This window comes from Arctopsyche grandis, chromosome 11, assembly GCF_051622035.1.
Source record: "Arctopsyche grandis isolate Sample6627 chromosome 11, ASM5162203v2, whole genome shotgun sequence".
NCBI lineage: Eukaryota > Metazoa > Arthropoda > Insecta > Trichoptera > Hydropsychidae > Arctopsyche > Arctopsyche grandis.
In genome coordinates, this window is record NC_135365.1 from 18,363,550 (window position 1) to 18,375,463 (window position 11,914).

At 38.6% G+C, this 11,914-nt stretch overlaps 2 protein-coding genes across 3 annotated transcripts in view; one reads left to right on the forward strand and one right to left on the reverse strand.

The window, feature by feature from the left end:
- Nucleotides 1-2,863: 2,863 nt before the first annotated feature.
- LOC143919259 (uncharacterized) lies at nucleotides 2,864-11,178 on the forward strand. 2 transcript variants are annotated; one of them, XM_077441472.1, is made up of 13 exons: nucleotides 2,864-3,058; nucleotides 3,355-3,471; nucleotides 6,692-6,873; nucleotides 6,950-7,060; nucleotides 7,142-7,221; nucleotides 7,300-7,508; nucleotides 7,585-8,035; nucleotides 8,112-8,185; nucleotides 8,503-8,818; nucleotides 9,094-9,202; nucleotides 9,276-9,318; nucleotides 9,397-9,788; nucleotides 9,876-11,178. In XM_077441472.1, the coding sequence occupies exons 1-13, from the start codon at nucleotides 3,046-3,048 to the stop codon at nucleotides 9,939-9,941; spliced, it is 2,163 nt and encodes a 720-aa protein (XP_077297598.1). In that variant the 5' UTR covers nucleotides 2,864-3,045; the 3' UTR covers nucleotides 9,942-11,178. The 2 variants fall into 2 exon arrangements, with proteins under 2 accessions (XP_077297598.1, XP_077297599.1); XM_077441473.1 differs by having other exon boundaries at nucleotides 8,518-8,818.
- Nucleotides 11,179-11,265: 87 nt separating this feature from the next.
- LOC143919269 (uncharacterized) overlaps nucleotides 11,266-11,914 on the reverse strand; it is a 494,191-nt gene continuing 493,542 nt past the window's right edge. The window contains exon 5 of the mRNA XM_077441494.1: nucleotides 11,266-11,838. Within this exon, the coding sequence (XP_077297620.1) occupies nucleotides 11,405-11,838 (434 nt within the window). The 3' untranslated portion in view covers nucleotides 11,266-11,404. The remainder of the gene's footprint in view (nucleotides 11,839-11,914) is intronic.

Here is an 11,914-nt window from a genome sequence, read left to right on the forward strand (position 1 = left end):
ACATACATAGATACATACAGCGACGGTTTATCATACATTGAAAATAAGCGCGCGCTTGGGGCGCCAGAATCTTGGGGCCTCGAAATAGGCCTTTGCTACCAAAATTGATAACTTACAAATTATTATCATTGTCCACAATACGTTCGTAAGCCAAGAATAAATAAAATTAATACCAATTTTACATAGTATTTTTAGAAAATACCTATTTTATTCCAAAAACTGTTAGTGTTTCAAGTAAATATAGAGAAAAAATAAAAATAAATATGGTTTTGTAAAATCCTAATGAAAAACCATATACTGAAAAGAATGGTAAAAAACGATGATAGCATTTTTTCACTGAAGTGGGGGGACTTAAATTTTAACTGCGCCTGAGGCCCCACCATTTACTTGATGCACCACTGCATACATACAGTGCCGGTCTTACACCCGATGGCGCCCTCGGGAAATTTTTCTAAACACCCTTAGAAAGAACTTTCGCCTTTGGAGCTCTAATCTAAAAATTTGAATGGCTTTTGGCTCTAATTTTAAATTTTAAAGCGCCTTTGGCACATCGTTTGGCGCCCTAACTTATTTGGCGCCCTCGGGCGCTGCCCGACCCAGCCGCCCCCCTAAAACTGGCACTGCATACATATAACTATACCTGAGAGAATTGACGAATAAGATGTTGATGATCTTCTTTTAGCATTAAGCGGGCTTGTCGACGTTCAATTGACATATGACATAAACGGTTAAAAAGGGAACTTTCTAATATTCCAGACTTTTGTCGTATGCATTTTGCTCGATCTTCCCAATGGGTGCACAAATTATGCCACGAATCGGCTATACAACTTTCTATAATATATAAAATATCAAATGAATAAAGAATAAGAATAATTTTTCAAATAATAAATCAAGTTTAAATAATTTGAACATTTTTTTGAAAATCAATATTAGACCGATAATTTTTACTTACGTGAAAGTTCTTCAATTTTTTCCATCTTTTTTCCCTGAGTTGCGACTATGGATAGGGCATTTGCATACTCTTTATCGCATTTTGTTTTATATTTTAAACAGTTTTTGATAACTTCGATAAGTCTTATTTCCGATTCTTGGCGAATTACCAATATCTCCTGTAGCTTGTTGTTCATTTTATAGATGAATTAATAAATTCTCGAGATCGATGGATAAATATCTCTGAATTTTTATTGTAATTGTAATAATATAGATAAAGATATCTAATATATAAAATAAAACCAAGACGAACTAATAAAAACCTTGTAAAAATGAACACAATCTAATAACACGAACGAATTCCACCGCAGCAATCGACAGACTGAGTCAGTTTTTTAATGTCACGCGAAGAGTTTTGCAAATTTTCAAACACGGAAAATGTACGCGCAGAAAATATTTTTAAATAGCAGCAAGAAATGAAGTATACAAAAAAATATATATGTGATATTTTCATAGTTCATGGTATAAAAGGATTCGATTAAACAGTTTTGAAAAAATATTTTTTTTTTTCGATGATTAAATCCTAATGCTTTTTAGAAAATCTGACAACGTAAACGGGCCGGACAACCGTTTCGTTATCCGACGAAAGATTCATTCAAACTGTATTCGACAGTTGAGAGTTTTATTGGTCGATCTTAAGAGGGCTGGACACCAGCGCCTTGTCCATACAAACGTATCACCCTTCCTCAATTATGGCACTAGAGAAACTATTTTTTAATATGCTATGGATATCCACCATTGGGTTGCATCTATCGGTTTATTTTCTTGATTAGTTATTTTTTATAGGAGCTAGAAGCCGCCAAACATCAATAAAATCGCCTCTTTTTACACCCACGAAAAGAATCCAGCGTGCTTATTTAACGGTCGATTTTGTAAGATTGCCAATTTAGTAGTCGGCGGTCATCAGTGTAAGACAGGTAGTGCTGGCTATTGCGAAGTTGCGACGTTCGTTGAGGGGGTCACCAGTGTAAGACAGGTGAGGGGGTCACCAGTGTAAGACAGGGAAGGTATGTTGACCGTATCCCGGTCTAACGAAACACGTGTTGTGTAGTTTGAAAGAGGATCGTTTATTTGCGTTCAATTGGTACAATGGTTATTGTATGTACGAAGAGGTTTCTTCGGAGATGTGATCTAGTTGAATTCTAGAGGCTCACTCTGCCGGTGGAGGTTGCTGCGTTGCTTTATAAACGTTTTGGGTTGAAGTGTGTCGTGTGCACATCTTTTGTTCTTGGTACTCGCGAGCGTGGTTTTATGGGTTCATACGCCTGGACGTAGTTCGTGGTTTTTATGGGTTCAGTGAGTTCTTCCTTTGTTTCCAAGACACGTGTATAGAAACACGCGTCGACCTTTTGACGAGGCGAGCGTGTGCCATGCGTTAATGACTTTCCTGGATATGTGTCGCAGTGACCTGATGAGATCATTTCAGTAGTACTATATGCCTACAATTTAAAAAAAAAAATACGCGCATAGTTGCACAGAAAAAATCTTTCTAATACCGATGATGAGAATTTTTTAAAAATTGGTCCAGTTTCGGAGGAGAAAATAGGAGAATACGAAAATTCGATTTCGTCAATTTAAAATACGTAACTGTCGCATTCACTCAATATACATATATATATATATATATAGATATATATTGTCGCATTCACTCAATATATGTATATCGAAGAAAGGAACGGGAACAAAATTAAGGTTTCGGGTATACAGCCCTCTTAAAAACGATTCGATATTTTTTCAAGACACGTTTCGGAGAGCGACGAATTTTATTTTTCAATTTGAAAATTTCGAACGCGATAGCTTTTCATATGCACGGAATATTTTAAAATTCGCAAGCTCTGCAAGAAACACAAACGTTTAACCGCTTATCGAGAGTAAATCGCCAGAATAAAGGAATCGATCGAGGCGGGGCATGCACGCGTCTCGGCGTGTTGGGTCTGGTTGTGCGCACATGGCCGTGATGACCGGATGCGGTTGCGGATTGCAGGTCGCGGGTGAAGGCGGGCGGGCGGCGGCCGTCAGTTGGCAGCAGTGCGCGCCCGACCGGGACCGATTACCATGGCGGCCACAGGTAACACCCGCTCCGTTCTCTCTCTGTTCCCTTCCACTCTATTCCGCTCGCTTCCACTCCCTTCCCACTTCCTTTCCCCGGCCGCGTCCGGGAATCCGCCCTCGGAGGGGCGACAGCGCCCTCCCCCCCGCCTCCGCGCGCGCCGGCTGTTCGGCCGCGTGGCCACCCCGCCCCCCCCCCCTCCCCCCTCCGCCCCGCGAGCGCGCGCCTCGCAGTGCGGCGTCCCCCCCCCGCCCCGCCCCGCACTACCCCACCCCTCGCCCACAATGCTGACGTCACGTGACCTTGTTCCACAGGTAAGAAGTCGAAGCGCATCAAAGGCAAGACCCTCGGCATCGGCGACTTCCTCGGAGACGCCCCCATCGCGCTCAGCATCCAGACTAAGACCTGGACGGAGGAAGAAGACGAGTTCGGTGAGTCTGCTTTATTTTGTTCTTCCCCCCCTTCATCTGTGGCGTGGTGCAATCCACCCCACCCCACCCCACTTACACCCCACTTACACCACGTGGAAATGCACTCATTGCAAGTTTCAAAAACGAAGGCTTGACCCTAAGCAAAGTTACATAAACTACCACGCTACTAGACGCTAGATGCTAGACGAGTTCTTGACGATGCTCGCTAGAAGACATCGTCATCGGAATTACCATGTGGTGCTGTGCCGTTGTTGGCTATCGTCTTGGCTTTTCAATCTCGCAAGGTCGACTATGAGCGACAGTGTGGTTTGCATAGTCGCAGCACTCTTATCTGCATCTTTGCGTCGATTGTGAAATTATTTCTAGCCATTTCGATAAATTCACTCGTCTCTAACATGCACTGGACTGAAATTTTTCTCACTCATATATATGGATCCTAGTCTGGGCTCATTGTTGTAAGTGAAAATCGCCTACTATCTTTTATAGCTGAATCATTGTATATCATAAAGAAGTTCCCTTTCGTGCTCTCACTAGTGTGAATTCCTCAATTTTTTAATCTTTATATAACTATTCGAGCATCGCTTCGAGGTACTTTTAGCCACTTAATCGCCGAGTGCGCGCTTTTTCGCTTTTAAGACTATGATTCGAAATCAATTTTGGTTTATTCACAATGACATCTAAAAATATCCTGTGATACTAATGGAATTGAAATAAAATCGATATTTTTCCTTAGTTTGTTACATATTCAAGAGGTCAAGTGTCAAGGGTTGACACTAAACACAAACATAAAATGGTCGAATCAGTGTCTAAAAACGCATGGCGATTATAAGTGGTTAAAAATAATGTCTGGAAGTATAGAAGAGGAAATGAAGAGACGTACGAAAATGATGAAACAATGATTGGTCGCTGGTTTTTTTAAATTAAAAATGCCACTTTGCCCAAAAGAAAAAGATTTTTGATTGTTTTGAAAAAGTACTTATGATGACTAGGTTCGGCGGACAAAATGCTCAGCAACCAAAAAAAAAAATAGTTCAATATTGTCAACCACTTTTTTTACAGGGTTTTTCTATGGTTCACTTCGCTGACGATTCACTATCTATTCCTAGTCTTCCAATCGTTTTGATTCCGCCATTTTACGAGGTTTGGTCAACGATGGAAATTTAAATCGATTTTGATAGTTTGATGTTGAAAAATAATCGTAATGAACATATCTAAATTTCCGTACTTTTTGAAGACGGTGACGTTTGATAGCTAGAAGTCTTATATGTTTGACTTTCCACCACCTTCTCGTTTTATCAGATTTTAATTGTTTCTTTGCTCTCCTACTTTCTGGCAGCAACTTGACCGCCGATCTCTAGTCATGACCAGAGTTAGGACGAAAACACACCGAGTGGTACGGAACGTCACGTCCTTTGGCTCACCACTGTGACCGTTTCATAGTGGGGCTCCCCAAACCGAATTCGGGTAAAGTTGCACTTACAGAGTGCATATGTTTGGAAGCTCGCACATGTATACACATCCATGTGCATCTGATCAGACAGTTTCTCCTACATTTCTTCAAATATGAGATTCACCGTTATCGATCGCTGTCAGGCAAAGATAAAATATTACTTAAAACACTCGAGGGGGTGATTTTTGGGACTGTGCCATGTACATATATGGGATAAAAGTGCTGCGTTTTTTTCGCATGATTTAAGTATTTAAAAAAAAACATGTACCACATCCCACTCAGTGTTTTCGCAAAAAAAAAAGGTTCATCCTCAATTTCCTTTTATTCAATATAACTATTAATTTAAAATGACTATAAAAAATATATTTAACTATAATAATTACATACCCCCCCCCCCCGCCTTACGATTATTTTTTTTTGTATTCAATATAACGTCAATCATTGGTTGTGTACTGTTACTTTACTAAAACTGCTTGCGACACCTGGAGGCCATTCATATAATTACTGTGTATTTGTATGTCCTAGTGTAAAAGTGTGTATACTCGATGCTCGGATGTGTCCGAATAAATGATAAGTACCCAATATTGAAATGGCAATAGCGAATTGCTTAGCTAGAAAGGTGGACAATGGAAGTTCTGGAAAGGAAGACCACAAAAAATGGGTGGACGCAATTAAAAAAACGTGTGGGTTAAAATATAAGCGTGCTGGAGATTTCTTCATCCAGCTTTGGTTGAAGGCATCCACCGATCACCAGAAAATATTGGTGATCGATAGAAAAATATTAATATTTTATTACTCACGTAGTATAGACTGATTTTTTTATTATTTCATGCAATATCAATTTCACAGATAAAATGCGTCCAAACGTTTATCGACATTTTAAGCCCCATAATACAAACTGAACTCATCATTTATTATATTTATACTGAAAATGCGTACTTTTTACTGAGTCATTACACAGTCAGAGATCACATGTTCAATGCGGTTCGAATATAACAGATGATCTGTTAAATTTTATTATACGTACGGTTATTTACCTTTATGGTCCAATCACAGTCAGCCTATTTAATGAAATTCAGTCCAAAGGTTTATCGTACATCATTATATAAAATTAAATTAAATAATGAAGCAAATTTTATAATGCACAATACTAAGATCCAATGCGTCCATATGCTGTGACGTTGTAAAATGTCAACAGTAATAACACTATTTGCATTTGTGGCAAAGTGCAATCTAGCTGCTTCCATTGTTTACCAAATATGTAACATATATGTATTGGCAAATCTGTCAATTAAAATATTGCAAGAGTAACTACCCAATGATGATATTATCGTTGCACAGGCCAGGGTAAATCTCGCACTTGGGGCTCACGCACCGGTACCTGTTACCGCTTTTTAGTCCCGGGAAGGTCTGAGGAATGGCCAAAGTGCGTTGTTTGCACATTATCACACTCTAGCTGGGTGCCTCTGTAATTGGAGGGTGGGGGGACCAGAAATTCCGATGTGGTTGCTTCGCCCGAGACGTCTCCGGTTACGGTGGCGGAGGCTGCGACCGTCCATCGTTGAAACCTACCCACGGTCAGCAATTTTAGTCTAATATGCGAGTTGATCTAATCTCGGATTAAAACTCAATTCAGACTAGTCTTACTCTGGCCGCCTTTCATCGGTTACGTGCAACGATTCTGAGGGTACATTCGTTTTGGTTTGCGTTCGAAATCTTGTATCGGGCTAGTAGTGATTGACATTCATCCTTGTGATCTGCCCCTTTCAGATGTGGGACAGTCGAGCCGTCCTCGTGCACCCGTAGTACTGCCGTCAGCGTCTCGCGCTTCTCGCGGCGGCACCTACGATGATGAAAACGTACCCAAGCATCCACCGTACATGGCGTTCATTTCCAATCTACCTTACGAGGTTGAAGACAGCACCATTGAAGATTTGTTTGTTAATCTGAAGGTGTGTATGAGTTTCAAAAAATTATCCTCGAATTTATATCAAACTTGAGAGTGGTGCTAAATGTATTTGTTCACAGGTTTCAAATTTGCGTCTGCCTCGCGAATTGGACGGCAGATTGAGAGGCTTTGGATATGTCGACTTTGAAGATCGGGAGAGTCTGGTCGCTGCTATAAACATTGCAGATTTGGTTAGTGCATTTTTTTTTTTTTTATTAATTTAAATGTACTCTTACACTGTATCTAATGTATGTTTTATCGTTTTATTTCAGAATGTATGCGGTAGACGGATACGTATTGATGTGTCGAATTCTGAAGATCGTAGAACAGGACGAAGAAGTGATCGTGATAGGTTTGTATTTCATAAAATTTCCTCTTGTTGAGTTATATGGTTTTCGTATCATTACTGATTGTATTATTTAAATTTCAGAGATCGTGAATATGATCCAGAACGTACTTTAGGAGACTGGCGCTCCGGTACACGCACTGAAAAAGAAGGTGGTGGTGGCGGCGGCGGCGGAGGTGGTAGTGGTGGTGATAGGGATAGAGATAGGGATAGGGGCGACAGAGACAGGGGAGAAGGTGGACGAGGTGGGGGTGACTGGGGCAGTTCGTATTCTCGTCGAGAAGATAGAGATGGTAATTTTTTTATTGATGGTAAAGTTTATTTGCACCATGAAAATGTACGTAAATAACCTATAAAATATTTTATCAGTTGATACAGGACCTGGAGGGTGGCGCGATGCACGTCCAAAAGAAGACCCGCCTCCGAATAGTTCTTACGGTGGTAGGGATTCTGGAGACAAAGGACCTCCGAGGGATGGAGGAGATAGAGGGTTTTCTAGAGATGGTGATCGAGGATTTTCCCGAGAAGGTGGTGGAGCAGGAGGAGGAGGAGGAGGATTTTCAAGAGATGGTGACAGAGGATTTTCAAGAGAAGGCGGCGGTGGTGGTGGTTTCTCGAGAGAGGGAGATAGAGGCTTTGGACGTGATGGTGAAAGGAGCTTTGGTCGAGATAGCGAAAGAAGCTATGGCCGAGATGGCGATAGGGGTTATGGACGAGATGGTGACAGGGATAGAGGATTTGGAGGATTCGGAAGAGATGGCGAGAGAGATAGGGATAGGGGATTTGGAAGAGACGGTGAACGAGATGGTGGTTTTCGACGGTAATACATATTTTATAGGCTTTTCAGATTTTAACAGTTCAGTCATCTTGTAATGTTGTTTGTTTTTATTTTACAGGGAAGGATTTGGCCGAAGCTTTGGTGGCGGCTATGGAGATAGAGATAGAGAGAGAGATAGGGATGGAGACAGAGGTGACATTTTTTTTTCTTTTTTTTTTGCGTACAATTGTTAATGCTGTGGTGCCCAAACCTTGTTTCACACAGGTTATTTTTATACTCTCATTTTCCTTACAACTTTGTAATGTGAATTAATAACAAAAAAAAAACGGCCAAATAAGTTTGAACATTTCAAGTTTCAACGGTGAGATCTCGTCAATGAGAATAAGGTGTTTGGCTGGCTGATACATTTGTTGAAATATGCGCACATTGAAATCGATTTTTTCTTTAATATTACAAATGTTTTAATACAAAATGGACTTCCTTCCACGTTCGTCTTCTGGCATTTCAAGATGCGGAAGTTTCAGGTGAACCGAGAACTCGACCGAAGCTTCAACTGTTGCCGAGAACTGTTCCATTGAACCCAACGCCCTCTGCCGATGATGACAAGTCGAAATCTGCGAAACAAGATAATGGAAATGAAAGCTCAGACAGTTCTGATAGGAGATCCGAATCTGCTGGTGGATCACACGGAGATAGAAACGAACAAGTTGTATCCCCTTCACTGGGAGATGACAAAAAGCCTGCTGAAGAAAAGAGGCCATATAAACCACCTGTTCCAGCGGCTAGCATATTTGGTGCTGCCAGACCTGTCGACACTACTGCTCGGTTAGTATTTAATTTATATTTTATGTTTTTGCACAAAAATTAATTCAGTTTTGTTATAATTTTTAACTTAACTATTGAATTGTGCATATAAAAAAGTTGTACTTCTGACACCACTTACATTGGTATGTAATCTGGTCGTATAGTATGCACAAAATTAATTTTGTAATCCATAAAATGGACCTCTTTGTAGTTTATCATAATTAAAAAAAATAAAATTAAGCATTCTTTTCATACAAATTAATGAATCATTGTTTTTTTTTTAAATTTAATTATAGAGAACGAGAAATCGAAGAACGCCTTATGAAAAAAGCTGAGGAAATGAGATTACGTGATGGACATAGCCGAGAACAAGAGGAGAAGAAAATGTGGAGTAGAGACAAGAAGGTATTTAAGTTCGCAGTGATTTTTTTTAAAACAAAGCTGGTCACAATCTAATTAAATAAATTTTTCGATTCAGGTCGACGATTTTGATGACAAAAGAGGTCCTCCTAGGAGAATTGGTAATTTGAACAATTTATTATTTAAATAATATGTAATAGTCGAGTTTAAATTACAGAAATATTTATCGTCAATTTCAGATGATAGACGTCGTGACGATCGTGGTCGGGATGAAAATCGTGAGGAGCGTAGTAGAGATGATCGTAGTCGGGACGATTATCCTCGTGATGAAGGTGGCAATCGTTTGCCTTACAGAGGAACCGGCAGCTCCAGAGAGTACAGAGGCTCGAGAGATGGTGATTCTAAGGATTACGATTCAAAAGAATCTAAAGATTATCGCAACACACAAGACGCGAGAGAAGGACGAGAATCCAGAGATGGTGGTAGATCATCAAGGAGCTCAAACAGTGATAGAGCAGTTAGTGGAAACCGCGACACAAAAGAAACTACCGAGAAAGACAACAAAGAAGTTCGAAAAGAGCGCAATGTCGAAGAACGACCCATGCCTAAGGCTAAAGATCATGAACCACCAGTAAGTATTCGTTGTGAAACATTGAAAGTCTTAATTTTTTTTTTTCATAACTAGAATTTTAACTATTGGGTTTTTTTTGATTTTCAGAACTTCATAGCACAAAATAAATTTAGTTACTTGGAGAATGCAGACGACGACGACGCATCGGAATAAACAGAATTTGTCAAACGTGATAGATTTGCCTAAACATTCAGATTACATTTTACTTGCTTGTCGGAATACTGAAATGTCATATATTTTTGCACGCAATTAAATTAACTTTGACGGTGATGACAAATAATTAGCCGTGTGTGGCAGTGCTCTTCATTCAGCGTAATGTTACAAATCGCATAGTGTGAACTACTGGGTGGTCTTTGAAGTGAAAAAAAAGTGTTGATTGTTTCATAGCATCATTCAGACGAGTGTAATATTGAGACTAAAATAAATGTTTGTGTATGCGGGATCAACTAAGAGACTGGTAACAATTAAGATTGAAAGATTAATTTGTATTCAATGAACTTTTACATTTTTGTACTGGATCGTGCATTATTACGAATTCGCCCCAGTTCTTTGATTGTTCGTATGAATTTCGGAGAACTGGGGCCGCAGTTGAATTGTTAGTGTTTTCTACTATTTTTAAATATCATCCTCGATGACAAATTATGTTGAATTTATTCCTAATTGATATTTATTATGTATACACTTTTATACATGTATTTATAGTAATCATGATTTATGGTTGTAGCATATATATATATAAATAATTAACTTTTATTTTGCAAATTGCTTCTATTTTTTAAATATGATTCACATTATTTTTACCACTGTCTAATTTATGTTCTGTGGCTCTTGTAAATTTTTTTTTTTTTATCAATTATATGGTATCAAATATGGAAATTGGATGCAATAAAAATTTGTGACAATCTTTCAATTTTGTTTGTCTTTATGTATATATAAATATATATATGTATGAGTTTAGGATTTTTAATTTGTCACAATTACGATTGTCATGTATTGTTTCTTGTGTACATGTACATTCAACTAGTATTTTATATGAATATTTATCCATATGCTGTATTGTATGGTTGCACTTTATATAAATAAATAAAATGGTTTTTATTTTACATTAGTGCCATTACCACAACGCATCTCTCCCATTTGATCTAATAATGCCATCATTGCATAAAATTATTTGTACAAAGACTTGACGTTCAAGCAACATTTTCTCTTTTACAAAACATAGTGGACATACATGTGTATATTTGATGAAATCATCACAGTAACGTATTGTAACTTACTTTCTGTATTTATCACACTTGTACATTTGGTTTTGGTGTATGCTATTCCAACAATACTATCAATCAAATAAAATAACCAATTGCAGACGGAAATCCAATAAACTAAATATTCTAAAAATCGAATGTCTTTTATTTCTCGTCACGGCAACACCTCATGTTCGAAGACTACGTTTTGTGTCAATTACAAATAAAACAATATTCATGTACGTTTTATATTTCAAGTTAAGTGCTATACAAGAACGTGCTAATAATAGCTAAACCTAACATACTACAAATGCCCGGAGGATTGTTAAAATTGGAACTAGGTAGTATGAACACAAAACTTGAGAAATTATGGTCTTATTTGCAGTGTCGCACGTCTCTGATTTCGCTGTTTTTCATTTTCATCATGGTCTGCAGCTCTTGATGACTTTTTGAAGGATTACTAAGTTTGATGTGTTTTCTAATGCGTTCAATTTTCATTTCCAATCTCTCGAGATTAATTTTCAAACTCGTTTGTTTTATTTCCAAAGTCGTAGCGTGATTGCCCATTTCTAATTGCTTCAGTTTTCTTCTATATCGGCTTTGTCTACTTGCTTCATTGTTCTTTGTTCGCTTTACTGCAGTTTTTCGCCATTTATAGTCTTCGTCGATCACAAGTGAATGTGAGCTGCGTGTACCCGACGATTCTTCAGATATGCTGCAACTTTTATTAAAATTATTTGGATTCATCGCACATATTTGGCTGCTGCCTTCGAGAGAATCCCTCTCCGAGTATTTTGCCTTGAATGCACCTAATTAAAATAAAAGTGTATTAATAGAACATTTTTTAAATATATTATCGGAGACTGCAGGACAATGGTAATCAAA